Source organism: Dasypus novemcinctus, chromosome 14 (assembly GCF_030445035.2).
Source record: "Dasypus novemcinctus isolate mDasNov1 chromosome 14, mDasNov1.1.hap2, whole genome shotgun sequence".
Lineage (NCBI taxonomy): Eukaryota > Metazoa > Chordata > Mammalia > Cingulata > Dasypodidae > Dasypus > Dasypus novemcinctus.
The window spans coordinates 30,015,666-30,040,480 of NC_080686.1; the positions used below are offsets into that span (position 1 = coordinate 30,015,666).

The 24,815-nt window shown below is 37.4% G+C and overlaps 1 protein-coding gene across 2 annotated transcripts in view; it reads right to left on the bottom strand.

Annotated features, from left to right (window-relative positions):
* The window catches only part of CPA6 (carboxypeptidase A6), a 402,022-nt gene that overhangs the window by 40,677 nt on the left and 336,530 nt on the right, over positions 1-24,815 (bottom strand). The window contains exons 9-11 of one of the 2 annotated variants that reach the window (XM_058275618.1): positions 13,232-13,434; positions 9,613-9,697; positions 4,298-4,918 (exon numbers count right to left, since the gene is read on the bottom strand). In XM_058275618.1, the coding sequence (XP_058131601.1) occupies positions 4,695-4,918; positions 9,613-9,697; positions 13,232-13,434 (512 nt within the window). In that variant the 3' untranslated portion in view covers positions 4,298-4,694. Of the gene's footprint in view, positions 1-4,297; positions 4,919-9,612; positions 9,698-13,231; positions 13,435-24,815 lie in introns of those variants that run through there. The other variant, XM_058275619.1, reaches the window with a different exon arrangement.

The window sequence follows — 24,815 nt, forward strand, 5'->3', positions numbered from 1 at the left end:
GGGGACACAACACCCTAATCATAACTCAGTCATGCCCAAGTACAGATCAGATTACAAGCATAATCCATTATTTCTTTTTGGAATTCATCAATTATATCAAACTGCTACAGGCCTTTTAGGCTTTGTTCACTTTTTATAATTCTTTTTCCTTTGCTCCTTAGACTGAATAATTTCTCTCTCTGTCTCTCTCTCTTTTGCTGGAGCTCAGCCACTGAGCTACATGGGCTCCCTTCATTTTTTAATATTCAAGTTATATTCACTGATTCTTTTTTCTGCCAGCTACAATATGCTGATAAAACCCTCTAGAGCATTTCTAGTTTTAGTTATTGTGGTTTTCAGATACAATGTTTCTGTTTAGCTTCTTTTTATAACATCTACCTCTTTATTGAAATTCTCATTCTGTTTACATATTTTCCTGATATCCTTTAATTCTCTGTGCATGTTTCCTTTTACTGTCTGAGCATATTTAAAGCCATTAAAAAATATTTTCCTTGTATGTCCAAAGTCTGATATTCTTCACTGATGATTTCTGATGTTTTATCTTGCTTCTTTGGATGGGTATCATTTCTTGTTTCTTTGTGTGCCTTGTGATCTTGTGTTGTACATTGTATATTTTAATACCTTAATATGTTAGCTCTGGAATTTAGTCCCTGAGATGTCTGTTTCTCAAGTTTGTATCCAGCTAGTGATATGACAGAGATTTCCTTGATTGCCAGGAGCTCAAATAAAAACAAACAAACAAACATGCTTTTCACAGTCTTTGAATATTGGCTTTGTGTTGGCTGGTGCTCTTCTTCAGAGCTTAGCCCTTCTATAAATACATCTGGAGAATAGCCTGAGTGAAAGCACAGGATCATTACCAATCCTCTCTGAGAATGTGCCTTGTACTGAATATGCACTTGTGGCCTTAGGAATTCCTCTGTTTACAGGAATCCAAATATCCCCTCTTCTCCCTATGAAATGTTTTTTTCTTCATGGTCTTGCATGCTTTATTGTATGTCTTAAAGCTGATAATCCTTTGCCTCAGGCTGTATACTTTGTTCCTTACACTAATTTAGCTGCCTGCAAGCAACTTTTGCATGCAGGGCAAGTACTGGGATGGCAATCCAGGTATTAGTGTCCTGTTCTCTTATTTTGACTGCCATCAGATAGATTGGTACAGATGAACATGTACCCCAGGATGCATTAAAAAAAGTAAAAACATGCATTTAAATTTTTTCTTGATGTCAAAAAATAATAAAACTGCTCTGTAATTCAAGGAAAATATTATTTTAAGTTTTATCATAGTTGTAATATTTGAAATAGTTGCACTCATAAGGGTGATATAAGATTCTTATGGACCTGATGGATTAGCTTTTAACAAACATCATTATATTTTGTCCACAGTGATATCATCTACCAGTGAAGGCTTCTTGTATTCCCTCATCTAATCCAAACTATGTGGTCCAATAACATCTAGGCAGAGCCTACTGTGCTTTTTGTTTATTTGTTTGAGTCAGACCACTCTAAGCATAATTGCTGAATGGATAAGCTACCCATTGTTTCTGGGTTCAAATTTTAGCTCAGGCAAATCATTTAAGACTATACCTCCCCACAAAGTATTACTTTATCTGCATCTTATGCCTTTTATATGTAATATTTTTATTGTTAGTCAATTCTAAATATTTTCTAATTTCCATTTTGCCTTCTTGAAACTGGATGGTTTTGAGGAGTACTGGTCAGGTATTTTGTAGAATGACCCTCAATTGGTATTTTTCTGAGATTTTTCTTATGATAAGAGTAGAGTTATGAGTTTTGGGGAGGAAGACCACAGAGTAAAAGTGCCATGCTCATCACATCATATCAAGTTACATACTATCAACATGGCATCACTGTGGATTTTTAACTTTTCTGCATCTCTTGATTCATATTTTAACTTCTCCCCTGTACTAGTTTGTTACATATCATTTGTATTCTTTTAGTACATATCCCTAAGGTTAAAGCACTTTTTATTTTAATGTATTTTAATCTATTCCAAAAACAATAAACTTCATAAGCTGTTGCTATTTAATTAGTCAATTTTGTTTATATTTGCCAATATCTTTATCCATTTCAAGAACCTTTTTATTATTGTTTTGTATCTTAAAATTTCTATCTTGGATGACTTTTTGCCTTTTGTACATTCTTTAGAATATTCTTTAAGAGGGTCTGTTGATAACAAACTCTATTTTGTTTCTTTTAAAATGGTTTTATTTTTCTCTCAATCTGGAAGGATATATTTGGTGATTATAGAATTCTAGGTTGGAAATTGTTTTTTCTCAGTGCATTGAATTATTTTGTTTTCTAGTTTCTCTAGGTGATAAGTCAGAAGTAAGTCTTATTAAGTTCATTTGAAGGCAAATTATCTTTTCTCTCTGGTTGTCTTTAAGATATTTTCTTTGCCTTTCTTGCTTCAAAATTTCACTGATCTGTGTGGGTGTGGACGTGAGATTCATTTGGCTTCTTAAATCTGTAGATTGATCTCCTCAATCTGTTGAAGAAAGTTCTTAGCCTTTACCCCTTCAAATGCTGCCTCTGCAGCAGTCTCTCTGTTTTCCTTCTGAGACTCAAACAGTATATGCATTAGTCCATCCTACTTTATCTTCCATGTCTTTTTTTTTTAAAAGATTTTTTATTTATTTATCTCTCCCTACCCCTTCATAGTTTACACTTGCTGTGTCTGTTTGTCAGGATGGCACCTAAGCACTTAAGGCACCTTAGTTCCCTGCTTTGTTGGGTCTCTCATTATGCTTTTCCTCTTGTTGCATCATCTTGTCATGTCAGCTTGCTATGCCTGCCCATTGCACCAGCTCATTCTCTTCTGGAAGCACTGGGAATCTCTGCTCCCTGCTTTGTTGTCTCTCATTATGTTTTTCTTCTTGTGTCTCTTGTTACATCATATTGTTGTGTCAGCTTGCTGTGCCTGCCCATCAAGCCAGCTTGCTGTCTTCTTTAGGAGACACTGGAAAACAAAGTATGGATCTCCCATGTAGTAGGCAGGAGCACAATTGCTTGAGCTACATCTGCTTCCCTCTATGAATCTTAATCTTTCTTTCCTCTCTAAGCCTCATTCTATACAATTTCTTTGGATATGTCTTTAAGTCCAGTCTCTTTATCTCTGTCTACTGTGCTGTTAAATCCATCCACTGAGGTTTTACTTTCAATTTCAATTATTTCATGTTTATGTATTTCAAAATTTCATTTCTAAAACATTTTTAAATATTGCTTGGTCATTCTTTGTAGATTCTTTTATCTGATCTTATTACCAAGTTTGTATTTTGTTTCTTTTAATACTAAACATAGTCATTTTATAGTCTGTGTTTGATAATTTCAGTTTTCAGAAGTTCTTGCATGTCTTTCTGCTGTTTCTTCTCACATAGGTGCCTTTTATTCTAGTTTGTTAGTCATGACCATCAGCTGTCAATTCCAACTGTCCTGGAATTTTATAGTGTGGGAGTTCTTTGAGTCTGAGATGTAGCTGGGTTCTTTCTGAGAGGGTTTGTATTTGTTTTTGATTAATGCTAAGAGGTATTACTAATCTGGGATTAATTGGAATTAAATTCTTGGATGGACACCAACTAGTTAGCTTGAAATTGGGCTGAAATCTTTTTACGTGCTACCTTGCAGTTCCAAATTCTCAGTGCCAAATTCTGCCCACTCCATTCTTGCCAAAATTTGAAATAGTTAGATTTCCTATAGTCTATTGGAAGTAGGTTTATTTCTAATTTACCTTTATGCTGAATGTATGGCCCTTTAGAATCCTAGTATTCTGGTAGGAGGAAAATCTACTATTCCCACCTTTGAGCAGCCCTGAAAGTATGTTATGTTTTGACTCCATTCTCCAAAATGCTGTAAAAATCAAGGTCTGGCCTCACTTGAATTTGATGAATATTCTCAGGATAGCAGTATACACTTTTCTAAGTTCCTACTTTCACTCATTGCCTGACCTGAGATTTCCTTACTTTCTTCTCTGATGTTTTAAATTTATTCAGAAGTTTTCGTTACCTCCAGTAGTCTAGACACCTAATCTTTATATTCCTAGGAATGGAAGTCTACGTAACCATTCTAGGCTTCAATTTTCTCACTTGGGGAAAATGGTAGTAGCTACCTCAGTATTGGAGGAATAAGTGAAATTATTAGTGTAAAGCGCTTACCTGTGTGTGGCACCTCAACTAATAAAGTGACATTTTCAGAGTCTGAACATAAGTTGCTTTGTCTTGTAATATTTATATATGGTAGCACTAATGCCAGGGGATGAAGATACGAATAAGCTGAGATCTAGGTAAGCTGTATATTTATTATATTAAAATATATAGTCGTCTTTTTTTTTTTCCTTTTTAATGTGAACCAAATTGTTAAATATCATTAGTAGCCTAGATCTTAAATGAGGGCATGACGTTTTTTGAAATCCTCAAATAATTTGTACATGTCTTAAGACAAAAAGGATTTGAAAACATCTCCTTTCCTTAATTGAACAAGACTCTCAAGGGATATAAAATGCATGCTTTTTCATACAACAAACGGCTATGCCCTAATTTTTACCATTTCCTTTTGCCACAGAGAGTCTAATTGCATGAGACGGTCTTTTAAAAGTCTGTAGATGTGTTCATTCTAAGTAGTTGTCTTTCTCTTTAAAAACAATCTCCACCCATGCCCCAAAGAGCCCTTGCTCAGCATCAGCTCTCTCTCTGGTTGTCGACTGCTGAGGTCTCTCGGGGGCACTTCTTTAGCAGGTGCACTGTGAGGTTCTTCACAGCCAGCATGGTCTCTGTGCAGGTGGGCTTGATGAGCGTCTCTGGGAGTAAAAATCCAAAGTGCCCAGTGTCCCGTAGTTCAAAAGCAAATGCATAGTGTATTCCATTTTTGTAGGCCCAATCCATTGAGCTACCAGAGCTCACATCTAAAAGTTCAGAAAAGAGAAAAGCCTCATGAAACGGTTTGTACAATTTTCAAAATGTGCATATAGTACCTGTTTACTGAGATGTATCAAAACCTCCCAATTAAATCTTTCAATGAGAATGATTTAATAGGAGTTCCTTAGCATCAGGTTCGTAGAACTTGTAACTCATGCCTGCCATCATCAGAGGATCTAGTCTCAGTGTTAATGTCTTTTCAGTGTGATGGCCTCAAAATTTCTTAGCCTCAATTCCAGTGACATTCATCTCCACCCTCACATTATTCACCCATATGCAAACTCACACTGTGGACTTCCAATTTTGTTTATAACTCTGTTCTTTTTCACCCCCAAAGTCTAGAATATGAAAACTCTTGTCATAAAAAAAATCTCCCTTTTCTTCCACTTCCCTTATTTTTTTCACTCATGATGAACTTGTTCTTTGCATTTACTCAGGTTTCCAGACTCCTCCCAGTCTTTTTGTAGTTTCATGGACTCTCTACCTGGCCGTGACCTACTCACTGATTTTCTCACAAGAACCTCAAAATGCCCCAATCTGTCCTTTTTCTCTGCCTTGGTATTGCTAATTTTCAATCCCTCCCTTAGTTTCTCTGCTTTAACTCCTGGTCTGTGAGGGAGCCAGAAATTGTCTTTGCTGAACAGGTTTCCTGTAATTCTCACTACCTAATCACTGAAGTCTTTATCCGCTTCCAATGCTGTCCTTTGTTCCTTACTAAGCCTCTCTCATTCTCCTCAAGCCCTCACTTTATATCTCATCAACTCTTTGATTGACATCATAGCCACCTGACTTTTCTCCTTCTAGCTCAGAGGAAGCTTTGCATGTTATCTCCTGGTCCATTCACTATTATTGTCTTCCCTGATAGCAAGAGGGTCCCATTTCTAGGAATTAATTTCATTAACTCAATCCTCTTTCTTGCATCTGCATTGAGCAAAATGCTCAAGCACCCTTTTCAGAAAAAAATCCGTCCTTCTCCTGATCCTATTTATTCTTGGCCAACCTCTTTTTCTTCTTCCTTTTGCTTCAGAGCTCAAAAGAGAATGTCTATATATTGCTTCTACATCTTCAACACCTTTCAGTCTGGTTCTTGTCTCTGCCAGACTATTAAAACTTATTCTTGAAGGTCACCAACGACCGCAGGCCTCATCTCCTTTTCTGTTTCTTTCCCCTCACATTCCACTTTCACCCTCTCTACAGCATTTGATAAAGCTGACAATCCTTTTTGGCAGCTCCTCCCTCATGGCCCTGCGACCTCACACTCTCCAGCTTTTCCGTGCAGAGATCCAAAGGCTGCAGCCTTGGGTTCACACTGCCGGCTTGGGCTGCAGCCTGATTCCACCTCCAGCTGTGACTTCTGTGTCTCAGTCTCCACTTTGGAAAAGAGAGATGATAACGCCCAGTTCATAGTATTTGTTATAAGGATCAAACGAAATAATAAATATCTGAAAGTGCCCAGGATTTTGCATCTTCATACCCCTAAGTGTTTATTATGTAGTTTGTAGTATAACAGGCTTATAATTATTATTGAATAAATAAGTGTTTCATGGAAAATTTTTTTTTTCCCAGTGCTGGGACTGGGGATTGAACCCAGGACCTCGTACGTGGGAAGCCAGTGCTTAACCACTGAGCCACATCAGCTCCCCTGAGTTGGTTTTCTCATTTGTTTGCATGTTGTTTGTTTTTTTGTTTTCAGGAGGCACTGAGAACCTAACCTGTGACTTCCCATGTGGGATGCAGGCACTCAACCACTTGAGCCAGATCTGCTCCCTTGTGGAAGAATTTTTGGATGTTTTTTTCCTAAAATCTATATGATCCAATTTGATATAAAACTATTAACTTAAAAAAAAATCCAGAGTATCTTCATCTACTCAACATCACTTTTTATGCTATTTTAGCCAAGACAAGTTAGAGGTGCAGTCATTATGTGGAGGGGATAATTATATGGCTTTGATGTTTATAAGACACTTCTTGTTTCAATTAAGGACAGTAGACAGGCTGTGACTTCAATGTATCTTTGCATTAGAGGACCCTGGAACTGCAAATAGTAGTCATAGTAGCCAAAGCCAGAGACAATTTGTGCCAACAGTTACATCATGGTGATATGACAGCCTCATTTCTATGGCAACAGTTTTTTCTCAGTAAATATAATGCTGTGACTGTACCTCAATGCCAAGTGGAAAAGGTGAACTGTAAAATTTTTAAAAATTAATGTTTTAAAACTGTTAATATATATTATGTTGGTGTGGTAGGTTGAATTATTTACCCCAAATAAACATGTTCTTAATCTTAATCTATTCCTGTGTATGAACGCATTGCAAATAGGTTATTTTGATTAAGGTGTGGCCAACTAAAGCAGGATGGGTTTTCATCCGGATCATTGGAATCCTTTATAGCAGAAATATTTCCTGACTATCTCACTTTCTGTGCTGCCTTGGCATCCATCTTACTTTGGCTAAACCACTTGCCTCAACACTGACTTTAGCCTAGCTAATAATCGGCTTTCCAGACCTGGGGCATGCATCCCCCCAGAGCCCAATCCTGCATCTGCGGCTATCACCCACACACTTCACCTCAGCTCTAGAGCTCGTCCCAGATGATAGGCTGACCATCTGGACCCCCAGGACCTTCACCTTTTTGCACACCTTTGTTTTATATTAACCAATCCCTGACTCCCTCCACTGACCTCTCCCGACCATGACCACTGCTTCTCTCTCGGCTTGTGTGCTCCCCACCTGCTGGCTGAGCTCTCTGAGCCAACTGCACTTCCCATCAACCACTAATGCTTTCCCGTCTCTCAGGACCTATGAGAAACAAAGTACCCTTTCTCGTGCATTTTGGTCTCAGTTCCCCCATGGTGTCACACCAGGCCCAAATTTAAAATCCAATTTAACAATTTGCAACAAGAAGAAATTCAGTAATATTAAGAGACAGCCACAGAAAGGGCAAAAAGGTGAAAGTCAGTGGAACCTGGAAGAGAAAGAAGACGTGTGAAAAGCCAAGGACCCAAGGCTCGCCAGTAGCCAGCCCCAGAAGGCCAGTCTTTGGGACAGAAAGCATCACCTTTCTGACACCTGATTTTGGACTTCATCTAGCTTCAAAACCATGAGCCAATAATGTCCCATTGTTTAAGTCAAACCTTTGTATGTTACTGGTTCTAGCAGATGAGAAACTAGGACAGATATTAATTAGTAATGTGATTTTTTTTTTAAGATTTATTTTTTATTTGTTTCTCCCCCTCCCCCCCATTTCCCCCGTTTCCTGCTCTCTCTGTCCATTCACTGTGTGTTCTTCTGTGTCTGCTTGTATTCTCATTAGGCAGCTCTGGGAACTGATCCTGGGACCTTCCGGAGTGGGAGAGAGGTGATTACTCTCTTGTGCCACCTCGGCTCCGCTGTTCTGCTACATCTTCTCAGTTCTCTCCTCTGTGGCTCTTGTTGCGTCATCTTGCTGTGCCAGCTCTCCACGGTGGCCGGCACTCCTGAGTGGGGTGACATTCCCACGCAGGGCGGCTCTCCTGCACGGGGCCACATTCCCTTATGGGCTGGTACTCTGCGTGGGCCAGCTCGTTGCGTGGGCCAGCTTGCCCTCACCAGAAGGCCCTGGGCATCAAACCCTGGACCTCCCATATGGTAGACGGGAGCCCAATTGGTTGAGTCACGTCTGTTTCCCTGTAATGTGATTTTCACAATGCTACCTTTCCACTCTCAGGGTGGTTCTATTGAAAAATAGTTCTAAAAAGGTCAATATTAGATCAGTGATTGTGGACAATGGAAAAAAATCTGTTGATACTTGTGATGTTTTTATTATTAGGATCAACTTATTTGACAAAAGTTTTCTTCTGAAGGTTCAAAGTACTGAGACATGAGGAATATATTGATGAGTAGATGAAAGAAATCAAGGTGAAGCTTGCTACCACAATGAAAAGCATAGAGAGATATTACTATCTATACTCACATGTATATTTACCTTTATTTGTGTACATAGGAATTCATATATATGATTTCTAACTAGAATTTCCAAGTCATATAGTCAATAAACGTTAGAATTTGAAAGGCAATAATCTAGTCCAGTTCCCCAGTTTATAGTTGCGGAAACTGCAAATGTCTCAGCCAGGGTCACTCATCTGGCTAGAGGCAATATTAGGACTAGAATTCACATTTCCTGATTGTTTGTCTGTGTTTTTTTCACAGACCCAGTTAAACATTATTTCATATAAAAGAAATGCTTTTTAATCACCACTTAAGGGAAGATTAAGTGGAAGGTGCTATGTTAGAAATAAGAGTTTCATAAGAATGGTAGAGGAAAGGAATAAAAGGGAAGCTTTTCTAGGGTTGAAACATTCACTTCATTATCTTCTCAAGGCCAAGTTCTACCCTTATCATAGTTAGAATTGCTTAAGAGGCCCATTTCAGTACTTTTCTATGGTGAACGGATCTCCGTTCAACTTGCTGTTATTACAGCAGGCTTATACTATTTTCTGCTTAGAATTTATTTAAATTGGTACAGTGGTTTCTGCAAGCTGTGTAAAGCTCATCAGATATAAACTCCATCTTTCTTAGCTAATTTGGTAGGCAAGAATTTCACTTTAAGGGGAACACACTGTCTCCATTTTAAAGGGAAGTCATTACACAGGATATTGGTTGAAGAGACAGCTCTAAGACAACGGACACAGGAAACTTACACAATGTGCTGGAGGCAGGTCCATATCTATACCGTACCCCATGTACGGACTGAAGTGCATTAACAGCTTTGTAAGCTGCAGATTCCTGTGAGGGAAAAGAAAGAAATGGTATTACTTATATTGTTGCATTGAAATTCTTAGAAACATTAGCAGGTTGCCTGACCTCATTCACCATTAACACAGAAAACAACAATGGACCTATTAACAGGCATTTTGAATGTACAGATAATATTACATTACTTTTACACTTTACATCACATGCACTACTATACAACGTGTTTTAGAGCACATTATTTCATTTAACTTACTCCTCATACCAAGTCAGTTATCAGATAACATTCCCATTTTATAGATGAGAAAAGAAAGACTTTGTAGTCAAATGGGTTGCATAACACAGAAAAGAGTGGTTGGGCTAAGTGCCTGAATCTTCTGACACAGAGTTAGGGTTCTGTATACCTCAATTTAGTTCAGGTTCTCCTATTTCTATAAATTATAAAATGTTTACCAGAGCAGGGACCATGTTAATCTTACTTGTAGCTATATACCCAGTATTTAGCAATGGGCCTATACATCGTAGATGTGCAATCAATATTTTTTGCATGGATGTTGAATAAGAATAGATCTGCATAAATATCAAGGTAATCTTACTGATTCTTGAGTATGTACTTTAGTAGATAATGTACAAGATATTTCAAACACATTTCGATCAAGTAAGAAACATTTGAATTCAGTAAGAACGTTACTCATGCTAGATAGTGTGTTTATCCTTACTGGGAATGGGAACAACAACATCAGAATGCTTTTCAGGTTATATATGCTTCTGACAGAATTCAGTCAGGGACCATGAAGATATAGACAGTCTAAGGTAGAACTCTTCCTACCAACGCCAAAAGTCAGGAAAAACATGAAATACAATAAATATACTAAAAGGTGAATATTCCAGGAAGAATTAAAGTGATACTGACTGTCCTTTAGATTTCTGTTTAAATGATATAAATGTACTAGCCTAAACAAGGAGTTAGAAGTATTGTGTGACAAGTGAGAGGAAAAGTAGTATGCTGAAACCAGTATACAATTCTCTCATTTCAACTTGTCTATGAATAATTTAATACTAAAGTCAAGTACCCTGGGCAACATGGTACACAAGGAACCTCATTATGCTCAGGGATGCATAGGCAATATTTGTAGCAAGTATCTCCTTTTGTGGATGCCCAGGGATCAGCCTACAGAACCTGACAGATTATTTATTGACTTCACTGATGATGACATTCTCCTCAAGGAGCCAACAGAAGAGTCATGTAAACACCATAATGAGGTATCTTTATGGAGAATGTTCTAGGATTTTTACATTTTCTCCAGAGGTCTCAGTAATCTTCCATGGCAAGGATGAATATTTCTACATTTAGATGATTACTTCATTCTGCTTGTGAGAAGACATTTCAGATGATGAAACCCAAGGAGAATAAAAAAACCTATTAAGAAAAAAGAAAAACACTTTGCCTATTTTAAACAAAGCCTACACATTGCTTTGGCCTTCTGAGCTCATGACACTTCTGGATATGATCTTTCCCCCAAAAGTGGAAACACCATCAAATTTTCTAAGAAGTATTTTCCAGGATGGCCCAACTAGAAAGCTATTTCAAAAAAATTTATTCCAGTGACTTTCCCTTTCTCCATTATTTCCTCTTTCCAATTGTCCACAAAAGACCTGGGCCTCATTTATTGGTCCTAAGTATGGAATATATACATATTTTATTTTACTATTTCCAGAATTTTAAAGCAATTTAAAGAAAGGCTTTAAATAATGTTAGCAGAAACATAGACTCCTACATGTTGAGGAATGTGAGTAATTTTAACAGAATTTAATTGCTTCTGGTTAACAGTCAGAAACTGCCTAGTTTCTGAGAATTGTAATCTTGGTTTTAGCGATTTAGCTCGTGTTTGTTTACTCTGCTCCAGGATCTCTCCACAGTGGGACGACTGACACGTTGCGCCAGGTCATTCGTTGCTGTGGGGGTTGTGCTGGAGACGTTTAGCAGCATTCCTGGTTTCCACCTACCAGACACCAGCGGCAACCTTTCCCACTCCCATTGTGACCATCAAAAACGTCTCCAAACATTGCCAAAGAGCTCCTGGAGGGCAAAGTTGTAAACCACAGACTGTCCTCCAATCCAAGAAGAAAATAGGCTGTACTCATGTCAGGAAGATACATTTAAAATAGGGAGACTATTTTCATGTAATTATTTTAATATAGTGCATATGCCATGTAATCTATGGTGAGAATATCAATAGACACTGTGCCCAATTTACAAAGGGCTGAACATACAGAAACATGTGCTACAAAGTGGCCAGGGAATCAGATTAGCAATAACAGCAAAAGCAAAAAGGAAAGCCTCTTTGCTCCACAGAGCAGCCAGACTAGTGCTACAGAATATAAATACCAACTTTACAGTATTTCTAACAAAAGAGAATTTGCTCAGAGTTCTTGCTTTGAATGCTAAGAACAAAACTCCCTGGAGGACAGAATAAAAACCTTCCCCCAGGCACTCTTCTGGCCTCCCTAAATTTCCCATTCCTTTTAGGTCCTGGACATCTAAATCAGGAATTCCTGAAACCCCAAGCCACTGGTGTGGGATTTCAGTTTCCAGGTACAGGCAGAAAGAGAATACCTTTGTAAAAACGTTTCATTCAAGTATATCTGTACACTAAAGTGCACAAATTTTAAGTTTATTGCTCAACAAATTATCACAAATTGAACATACTCATGTAACCATCACCCAGGGTAAGGAAAAGAACATTCACAGAAACCCAGAATTCCCCTTTGCTCCCTCCCTCTTTCCCAAAGGTAATTGCCGGGCTGACTTCTAACATTATGTATTAGTTTTGTCTGGTTTTAAACTTTATAGACCTTAAGATGCCATAGGCTCTGAAACAGACTCACTTCATAATGAATTATTCCCTATAGCAGATAGCTTATTGGGTTTCTGAGATAAGGAGAGAAAGGAACTCTGTTTTTCTCATTTTCAAGTAATTTTATACCTGAAGAGCTGTTCACTTTTAGCAGCTAACATGTCAGATACATGCCCAGAGACCTAGAAGCACTGAGCAAATAGCACTTTTAAATTAAAACTTGCTTTTAATTAGCAAAAAGTCAGGCTATAATTTATGAACAATTATTGACTCAGTAAAATTAATTACAGTCCTGCATATGTGACTGAAGCTATAATACTAATCAAATCTAGCATGACCTTTTCAGTCCAACCTGTGGTAAGAATGTAAAAAGGTTTGAAATGACTGCATTTGGGAGGGAGCATAGTACAGTAGTTAACAGCATCAGCTTTGGAGCTAGCCCTGGGGCTGAATCCTGACTGTGACACTTAGTAGCTTCTGGCCTTCATCTAATTACTTAATCTTGCCAGTCTCAGTTCCTCATCTGTCAAATGGGTATCAAAATAATTATCTATCTCATAAGATTGTTATGAAGAACAAATGAAGTAAAACATGTACAATACTTATTAGAATGAACGCTACATGTATTTGTTATTATTATTACTTAAAACCCTTTTAGCATTAGAAAGGAGGCATGAAACCTGACACAGCTGTAGAGTCAAATACTTACCACACAGCTGAAATTAGGAATTGTTGCATATTTATAAGAATAGGGATACAGCAACATCTGAGCATACGCATGGAAGGAGAGGTAAGCCCTAATGTGCTTTCTGTGTTTTCGGAGGAAGTTAGCTACAGCTTTCACTTCTGGCTCAGATTCTGGGAAAGGTCCACAGTATGTGTCATCACAAGGATGCAAAGAAGCTCCTTCATCTGCAAGTTACAAAAGAGAAGGGGGTGGGAAACAGGCAGGGAAGAAGCAAGAAACACAAATCAGTATGGTTTAAATTAGATTTTTCTTCTATAAACACATGGTATTAAGTTGGAATTCATTTCACTTCTTGTTTTAGTAAATAAATACTGAAAATTCCAAGGTGATTTTAGCTGCACAACAGAAAGGCAGCCTTGATAGGAAATAGGTGCTGATTTCCTGAAACAGCATGAACTACTCTTAAGTGGTGGGCTTATCAGCTGTCAGTTCTTTTGCTGGAGAACTAATTCTACACCATCCCTCCGAGCAGGTTAAGTCTCCTTTATACACTGGATAACTCATGCACTTCCCTTCATAACATTCAACACACTTGTCATTCGTGTTCGATACTCATTTAACATAAATGTTACTCATTTAACATCCAACCAACATTTACGCTGATCTAGGTGCTTGTGATAGGGTGGCAAACAACACAGAAAAAAAAATTCCTGCTCTAATAGAAAATACATAAATCCCCTGTTAGACTAATTCTCCCTGAGGGCAGGGACTATGTGCTTCTTGCTGGGCACCTAGCAATAGAAAAATAATATGGTAAGTTCAATAAATATTTGTTGAATAAGTGAATGTAAGTTCAAATGAAAAAGCTGGATATCTGTAAAAAGTGTGTTTAGATATAAATATTGATACAGCAAGAATAGGTAGGCAGGAAAGAAATAATTCCACAGAACATGCTAAACCAAATCCATTATGTATATTGTGTGAGGTAGGGGTCCACTTTCATTCTTTTGCATGTGGATTTCCAGTTTTCCTAGCACCATCTGTTGAAGAGACTGTTTTTTCTTCATTGAATGGGCTTCTAAGTAAAAATATTTTAAAACCTTCATATGTCGGTAAATTAATGCAGTTCATGAACAAATTAGTAAGATGGAGCAGGTCTTGAAACACTCCTAGAAGGCATCAGGAAAAGATAAAGAATTAGAAAAAATGAGAGAAAAAAGGAAAGGCTATGGAAAATAAAAGTTTCAATATTTGGTTGTTAGGGGTCCTACAAGGAGAGAGAAAAATAAATGACTGAAGTTAAACATTTTTTAAAAACTTCTAATTGAAAAGTTTCCACAATTTAAGAAAGATTGAATGGGCAGTTTCAACAAAAAGACAACAAAAAAGACAATAACTGGGGAAATAGCAATAGTTTTGCACATTAAGGTAAAATTTAAGAAAAGGAAACAATTCCAAGGAAAATAAAGCAGGTTATTGAAAAACAAACAAGAATCAGATTCACATCTTATTTTCCAAAGCAACATAGTGTAATATTTTCAAAGTATTTTTAAAAATGAAACTTCAACTTAGACTTTTTTTAACTTGATTTTTTCCTCAGAGATACTGGGGATTGAATCTAGGACATAGAAAATGGGAAGCAGGGGCTCAACCACTGAGTACACCTGCTCCCTAACTTAGACTATTATATCTAGCTGAACTCTCATTGAAAAGTGAGAGTGAAATAAAATTATTCTCTGGCATAAAAGTCCTTGAAATGTATGCGACACACAGATGTAATATGAAAAAAAAAACCCCACACCTGGAGAAAGTATTCCTACAAAATGATTAATAAATTCAGAGAACCTACTTGATATAAGAATTATAGGAGAGTAACTTAGTAACATCTGTTGTCTAAATAAGCGACATCCAAAGGACAAATATAGTGTAATGATTTAGCATCAAAGTCTAGGTGATAGTAAAATGATGGAAGGTGTGTTGGGATGGGGGATGGTATGGTGGTGGAGGTGGATGAAGGGGCCAGGGGAGGGGGATACCAGGGAGGTCAAAGTGAGGTAGGTTATTGGTCTTTTTGGAAAAGAGGTTTGGATATTGATTAAATTTAGGAATTGATGGGGGGAAAAACCATAAGTATGGGTTTTTAATTAAAAATAGCCACCAGAAGAAGAAAAATAGAATATGAAACTCAGCAGCGAACATAAGAAACTTAGATCTATTGAGCAGAAAATAGGAAATGAGGAAAAAAGAAACAAGAAGAAACACTGGAAAATAGAGAACAGGAATTAAAACAGCAGAAATAAGTCTTAACTGAACAATAATTACAAAGAATGTTAAGAAGATAGTATTGAAGTAGGTAGCTCTCTCACAAAAACAATGGAGGAGGGGCAAAAAGCTATCCAAAGGAACTGGTTTGGGGATCTGCAGACTAGTAGAGTGCTGCACATCATCCAGGAGGGAAAGGGACAGAGACAAAGAAGGTCAAATGAAAACCACGAGTTACTTGTCCCTGTGACTGGGAACTGCACATATACCCTACCTTCAAGGCAAATAGCTTCAGTAAAACCTCTGGCTCACTGCAGCCAACTGAGGGGAAAGAATGTTCCTGGGAGAAAGAGGGGTCTGGCAGAAGTTGAAGCGTGGTTTCTCTTCAGTGAGTTTGGGCAGCTAAGCCTCCTTTGAATCTCAAAAAAGACACTAATAGGCATTGAAGGGCCCCTAGGGAGAAGGGATCTGATCACGGGGGCTGTCACACCCAATCAGCAAGGGAGTGGGAGGCACCTAACAGTCTGAGAGAGAAGGAAGCCAGGAGAGAGAGCTAGCAAACTGTCAGAAACCCATTCCACCTGAGGAAAAGGGGCAGGGAGAGTCAGAGAGGCTTTCAGAAGCTGACCCAACCTGTGGAATGGGTGTAGTTTAGTGTAGAAGGAGCACCTGCATCCCATATACTAGGTCACTGGCTTGATTCCTGGTACTTCCTAGGTGAACCACCGGGTTGTCAGGCACCCAGCTCGCACATTATGACATGGAAATTATAGACTGAGTTTTTCCTTTAGTTTTAGGTAATCTTATCTGTTACTTTTAGTTTTAATTTTGATTAAATTGGTTGCCTCACCTGTGGTGGATAGGCTGCAGGGTGATTGATTGGTGAGCACCAGCAGCCTGAGATGGTTCCTAGGGACCTAAGAGGGAAGGCTGCTTTTCTGGGTTGTATTTCTGTTTGCTATTTTTTCTCTGTTTCCTTTTTTCCTTTCCTTATTTTTTCTCCTTAGTTTCTTTATTTCTTTATTTCTTTCATTTCTCCCTCTTCCATTGCTTTTCTTTCATCCCACCTTTTCTTGTTTGGTCTTCTTTTTCCTCTTCTCCTCTTTCTGGACTTATTTTATTATTTCCTTGTTTCATTTTTTTATTCCACTTTTTAAATGTTCCTTTGTATTTTTTAATGATTTTTCACTCTTATTACTTATTTATTTTCCTGGCTCTTTTTTGGGTCCTTCTTTAGCTTTTTGTTATTATTACTATTATCCTTTTTTTCTTCTCTCTTTCCTTTTCTATGGTCTTAATATTATTTTCAAGGGAACACAGACAACCACAAGGATATAGAATTAGAGGAACAAAGTCTCAAACAAGAACCATAACACAAAACAAAACAAAATAAAACCCTAAAATAGAAAGAGAAGCTAACCATTTGAATAAACCCATCAAGATAAACAGATGCCTAGACACCAACAAAAAAATTACAAGCCATACTAAGAAACAGGAAGACATGGCCCTGTCTAATGAACAAACTAAAAAATCCACGTAGAGAAGCAGAATGTGGAACAACTAATCAAGGATGTCCAAATATCACGAATCAACTTACTGAAGTGAAGAAAGAGATAAAGGATATTAAGAAGACAATGGGGGTACATATTGAAAAAATTATAAACATACATGAAAAGATAACAGATCTGATGGTGATAAATGGCACAATGCAAGACATAAAAAACTGGAAACACATAACTGGAAACACATAACAGCAAAGTTGAACAGGCAAAGGAAAGAATTAGTGATGGTCAAAGACAATACATCTGAAATCAGACAGTAGAATGGATAGAAAAATTCAGCAGGGACTCAGGGAATTGAATGACAATATGAAACACACAAACATACTCACTATGGGTAACCCAGAGGGAGAAGGGAAGGGAAAGGGTGCATAAGGTATGTTGGAAGAAATAATGGCTGAAAATTTCCAACTCTTTTGAAGGACATGGACATACATGTTCAGGAAGCTAAGTACACTCCAAACAGTATAAATCCTAACCAGCCTACCTGAGACATATAGTTATCAAATTGTTAAATGCTCAAGACAAAGAGAGAATACTGAAAGATCCATCACATACAATGGAAATTTGATAAGATTAAGTGCTGATTTCTCATCTGAAACCAGGGAGGCGAGAAGGCAGTTTGATGATATAGTTAAGGTGTTAAAAGAAAAAAACTCAGCCAAGAATTCTGTATTCAGCAAAGCTGACATTCAAATATGAGGAGAGTTCAAAATATTCAAAGACAGGAATTAAGAGAATTTGTCAACAAGAAACCTGGCTTCAAGAAATATTAAAGGGAGTTCTGTGGGTTGAAAGGAAAAAAACAAGAGAAAGAAGGTTGGAGGAAAGTGTAGAAAGGAAGATTATTAGTAAGAATAACTAAAGAGATAAAAGAAATAAAAACAAAATATGACATACATAAACCTAAAGAAAATATGTCTAACGTAAGTACTGCCTTGACAATAATAACATTGAATGTTAATCGATTAAACTTTCCAATCAAAAGACACAGACTGGCAGAATGGATAAGGAAATATGATCCATCTATATGCCGTCTATAAGAAACTCACCTTTGACCCAGGCACACAAGGAGGTTGCAAGTGAATGGCTGCAAATGATTTTACATGAAAATAACACAAAAAGGGTGGGAGTAACTATACTAATATTGGACAAAATAGACTTTAAAATTATTATAAGAGACAAAAAGAGACACTATATATTAATAAAAGTGGTAATCTATCAGGAAGAAAGAACAATCATAAACATTTATGTACCTAACCAGGGTGCCCCAAAGAACATGAGGCAAACATTGGAAAAATTAAATGGAGAAATAGATGCCTTTACAATTATAGTGGGGGACTTTAATACACCATTATCACCATTAGACAGAACATCTCAACAATTGGTCAGTCAAGAAATAGAGACCTTGAATAATATGTTAGAGGATCTAGACCTAATAGATATATACAGAACATCACACCCAAATACAATGGGTTATACATTTTTCCTAAGAGCATATGGATAATTCTCCAGGATAGACCACTTGCTAGATTATAGTACAACTCTCAACAAATTCAGAAAGATTGAAATTATACAAAGGCATTTCTCTGACCACAATGGAATGAAACTGGAAATCAATAAGGGGAAGAGAACCAGAACAGGCCCAGTGATGTGTGAAGTTAAACAGTGCACTCTTAGATTATCAGTGGGTCAAGGAGAATATTGCAAAAGAAATCAGTAACTACCTTGAAACAAATGAAAATGAGGACACAACATATCAAAACATTGGGATGCAGCAAAAGCGATACTGAGAGATAAATTTATAGCCATAAATGCCTATATTAAAAAAGAAGAAAGAGCTAAAATGAGGAGAGCAGAGGTGGCCCAGGTGATTGAGCATGTGTGGTCCTGGCTTTGGTTTCTGGTGCCTCCTTAAAAAAAAAAAGCAAAATCAAAACAAATGAAGAAACCAACTCAGGGGAGCTGATGTGGCTCAGTGGTTGGGTGCCAACTTCCCACATACAAGGTCCTGGGTTCACCCTCAGATACCTCAAAACAAAACAAAACAAAACAACAACAATAACAAAACAAAAACAAAAAAATCTAACTGCACCCCTGGAGGAACTAAGAAAAGAACAAAAAACTAATCCTAAATCAAACAGAAAGAAGGAAATAACAACAACTAGAGCAAAGCTAAATGAAATTGAAAATAAAAGAAACATTAGAAAAAATTAACAAAACCAAAAGTTGGTTCTTTGAGAAGATTAATCAAATTGACAAACTCTTAGCTAGACTAACAAAGAAAAAATGGAGAAGATGCAAATACATAAAATAAAAATGAAGGAGGGGATATTACTACTGATCCCACAGAACTAAGGGTATCGTAAGAGGATACTTTGGAAAAATTGTATGCTAACAAGATGGATAACTGAGATGAAATGGTCAAATCTCTAGAAACATGGCCTACATTGACAAAAGAAGAAATTGATGAACTTAACAGCCAATGACAAATAACAAGATTGAATTAGTCATAAAAAAAACCTACTAATTAAGAAGAGCCCAGAACCAAATGGCTTCACAGGTGAATTCTACCAATCATTCTGGAAAGAACTAACACCAATCCTGCTTAAACTCTTCCAATAAATAGAAGTGCCTAACTCATTCTATGATTCTAACATCGCCCTAATATCAAAGCCACATAAAGAAGCTACAAGAAAACTACAGACCAATCTCTCTAATGAACTATATGATAAAATCCTCAACAAAATACTTGCTAACCACATTCATCAACACATCAAATGAATTGTACACTATGACCAAATGAGTTTCTTCCCTGGTATGCAAGGATGGTTCAACGTAAGAAAATCAATCAATGTAATTGTAGCAGTTTGAGATTATTGATGAATTCCAAAAGGAAATATTGGATTATGTTTGTAAATGGATCTTTTCCTCTGGGCATATTAGATTATTTTGGATTCAGAGGTTTGCTTAAGTTATCATGTAAACCACTTGTTGGTGGGGACTCACAGATAAAAGACATGGCAAAAGACAGAGTTGAGGGCTTTTAATATTGGAGTTTTGATGCTGGAGTTTGTTGCTGAAGCTGGAGCCCCAGGGAGAGAGACAGAGCCATTCACCTGATAGTCTACAGCTGACTTTGTGGAGAAAACAGAGGAGCTGAGCCCAGAGGAACCCAGGGAGCCTGAACCATCGCAGAAGTCGGCAGCCATCTTGTTCCAACACATGAAAATAGACTTTGGTGAGGGAAGTAACTTATGCTTTATGGCCTGGTATCTGTAAATACTCTTTATAAAAAACAACCAATTTCTGGTATCCTGCATTAGCACCCCTTTGGCTAACTAATACAGTAATACACCACAGTAACAGATCAAAAGAAAAAAATCACATGACCATTTCTATTGATGCAGAAAAAGCATTTGAGAAAATACAACATCCTTTCTTGATAAAAACACTTCAAAAAATATGAATAGAAGGAAACTTCCTAAACATGATACAGGGTATATATGAAAAACCCACAAATAACATTATATTCAATGGTGAAATGCTAAAGGTTTTCCTTGTAAGGTCTGGAACAAGATAAGGATGCCCACTTTCACTGCTCTTATTTAACACTGTGTTAGAAGTACTTGCTTGAGCACTTAGGCAAGAAAAAGATATAAAAAGCATCCAAATTGAAAGGAAGAAGTAAAAATTTCACTATTTGCAGATGGCATGGTCCTATACATAGAAAGCCCTGAGAAATCTACAACAAAGCTTCTACAGCTGATAGAGCTCGGTAAAGAGGCAGGATATATATAAGATTAACATACAAAAATCAGTAGCATTTCTGTTCACTAATAATGAGCTAACTGAGGAGGAAATCAAGAAAAAAATTCCATTTACAATAGCAGCTAAAAGAATCAAATACCAAGGAATAAACCTAACTAAAGATTTAAGGTCTTATACACAGAAAACGACATAACATTGTTAAAGGAAATCAAAGAAGACCCAAACAAAGGAAAGAATATTCCATGTTCATGGTTTGGAAAACTAAACATCATTAAGATGTGTGTCCTGCCTAAATAGATTTACATATTTAATGCAATCACAATAAAAATGACACAGCATTTTTTCTGAATTTGTAAAGCAAATTATGAAATATATTTGGAAGGGCAAGGGGCCCCAAATAGTAAAAAACATACTGAAAAAGAAAAACAAAATTGGAAGAATCACACCATCTGACTTTAAAGCATACTACAAAGTTACAGTGATCAAAACTGCATGATATTGGCACAAGGATATACATACTGACCAATGGAACCAAAATGAAAGTTTTGATATAGATCCTTGCATATACTGTCAACTGATATTCAACAAGGCCACTCAACAGGTACAGAATGGTGTCTTCAACAAATAGTGTTTAGAGAACAAGATATCCATATCCAAAAGAATGAGAGAGAATCATCATCTCATGCCCTATATAAAAATTAACTCAAGATCTATCAAAGATCTAAATATAAGAGCCAAGACCATAATGCTCCTAGAAGATAATGTAGGGAAGTATCTTTGAAATATTGTAGTAGGAAATGGTTTCAAAAATTTTACACCCAAAACACAAGCAATAAGAGATAAAATAGATAAATGGGACCTCCTCAAAATTAAGAACTTAGCCGCTTCAAAGGGGTTTGTCAAGAAAGTGAAAAGTCAGCTTACTCAATGGGAAAAAATATTTGGTAACCATTTATCCAATGAGGGCCTAATATCCAGCATATAAAAAGACATCTTACATTTTAAAAATAAAAGGACAACCCATTTAAAAAATGGTCAAGAGATTTGAATAGACACTTCTCCAAAGAAAAAATACAAATTGTTAAAAAGTACAACATCACTAGCTATTAGGGAAATGCAAATCAAAACTATAATGAGATACCATCTTACACCTATTAGACAGGCAGCTATTCAAAAACAGAGAACTACAAGTGTTGGAGAGGATGTGGAGAAAAGGGAACACTCATCCACTGCTGGTGGGAATGTAGAATGGTGCAGCCATTGTGCAAGACATCTTGGTGGCTCCTCAGGAAGCTAACTATAGAAATGCCATATATGATCTGGCAAGCCTACTTCTGGGAATATATCCAGAACTGAAAGCAGGGACACAAACAGATATACGCACGTCAATGTTCATAGTGGCATTGTTCACTATTGCCTAGTTTGGAAGCAACCCAAGTGTTTATCAACAGAGAAATGGATAAGCAAATTGTGGTATATACAGGCAATGGAATATTACTCAGCTGTAAGAAGAAATGCAGTATTAACACATGGGACAACATGGGTGAATCTTGAAGATCTTCTATTAAGTGAGGTAAGCCAGTCACTGAATGGCAAATATTACATGACCTCACTGATATGAGTTAAACAAATTGAGCAGACTCACAGAGCTCAAGTCTGGAAGACAGATTATCAGGAGACAGAAAAGGAGTAGAAAATAGTGAGCCAATGCTCAATATGGGCAAAATCTATGATAAGGTGGAAGGGGTGGTTGGGCAGTGGATGGGGGTGGTAGTGGTGCAGTGATGTGATTGGGTTTGATGATGATGGAATGTGAGGGGGAGTTGGGTTGGACTATTCAAAGGCTGGAGAAAGGAACAGGTGAGCTCTGGGGATTGGCAAGTCTGTGGTTAAAACTACATGTTCTTTTGGCAAATATGGCAGGGGAGGGTGTATTAGCCAAAGAAGTGCTGATGCAAAGTACCAGAACCCTGTTGACTTTTATAAAGGGTATTTATTTGGGGTAGAAGCTTACAGTCACAAGGCCATAGAGTGTAAATTCCTTCTCTCACCAAAGTCTGTTACCACATGTTGGAGCAAGATGGCTGCCAGTCTCTGCAAGGGTTCAGCCTTCCTCTTCCTCCTAAGGCTCTGTGGTTCCAGTTCCTTCCATTCTCACCTATAGGTTAGAAGGCTTATTATCTCTCTCCACTGGGCTTGTTTCTCTCCAGGACCAGGTGCTCTGCTCACTTCATAAAGCCAGCTGTAAACTATCAGGCAAATGGCTCATCTCTGTTTCTGGGGCCTCTGCTGTGCCTAATGAGCCTTCTACCTTTCCTTACATATCTGCTTCTCTGTGTTCTTCTCTATGTATTTACTTCTCAGGGCTCCAGCATTAAAATTCAAACTCTGTTCTCTGGGCCTGTCATTTTTCTCTGTGAGTCCCTGCTCACCAAGGGAGTAGGACTCACTGTCCTACTGATGTGACTGAATCAAAACCCCAATCTTAATTTAATCAAGTAAAAGTGAAACCTCTGAATCTAATACAATCTAATATACCCAGAGGAACAGACCAGTTTACAAACATAATTCATAAATAGTATCAAATAGTATCAAACTGCCACAGATGATTACTGTTACAGGGGGGATATACAGGAGAGGGTGCCCCTGGGGCATGCCTCTATGGAATATGAAAGTGTCCATCTTGTCACAGTGTGTTATCTCAGTGGGTGAAGAACCACACAATAAACCATAAAATATTAAACTCCCATTCAGGAGAGTCGTGCTATGTTCTCAATTAGAGGGGCAAGAAACTCTCAAGAACATAGGCAGTGTCTAATAAAAGAAAACAAACCAATACATCAAGCCCTCAATATTATTACATGTAACTATGAACCTTATTCCTCAAATATTGAAAGTTAGTGGTTACCAAAGGTTCTGAGGGGACAGAGAGGGAAGAATAGAATAGATGGAACAGGGGGCATTTTTAGGGCATTGGAATTGTTCTGCATGATCTTGCAGTGACAGAGGTCATTTAAAAATTTGTCAAAACCTATAAAAGTGTATGATGCAAAATGTAAACCATAATGTAAGCCATTGACCATGGTTAGTAGCAATGCATCAATATTTGCATATCAATTGTAACAAATGTACCATACGCATTTAAAATGTTATTAATAGAGGAGAGTGGGAGGGGATTGGATCTATGGGAATCCCCTATGTTTCCCATGTGACTTTTCTGTAACCTAAAGCTTCTTTGAAGATAAAATGAAAAATATAAGACACTGAGGGAACATATGGAAGAAATTGTCACTGTACTAAAAGATAACAGATCTTACCTGGATGAAAGACACAATGAAAAAATTTTATTTTTAATTTTTGTATTTTATATTAATTTTCTTATTTTTGTGGGTTTTTATTGGCTTTGTTTTGGGGGAAGTTTTGTTAGGGGAGGATCACTAGTACAGGGAGTTGGTGATGGGGGGTGAGTGGGGAGGGGTGCACTTGGGGCATGTCTCTATAGCATATGAATATGTTCAAGTGGTCATGGGGTATTGTCTCAGTGGGTGGAAACCCACACAACAACTGAAAGAATATTGAATTCTCATCCTATGAAGTCCTGCTACCTTCTATAATTGAGTAGCAAGAATCCCCCAAGTACATGGACAGTGCCGTGCAAAGGAGGACAGGTCATTATTCTAGGCCCTTGATACTGATGGTTGTACTTATGAACTTTGTTCTTGTGAAATTGAAACTTAGCCTATTACATATTATATTATATTATATTATATTATATTATATTATATTATATTATATATTATATGTTGTTTAAAAGTTACTGCCTGAGCCTCCTTGTTCCTCAAATGTGGCCTCTCTCAAAGCCAACCTCAGCATATAAACACACTACCTTCCTCCTGGTGTGAGACATGACTCTGGGGGATGAGCCTCCCTGGCACTGAGGGATTATTACCAAGCACCAACTAATGATGCATTTAGAAAAAGACCTTGACCAAAATAGGGAAATATTAAATATA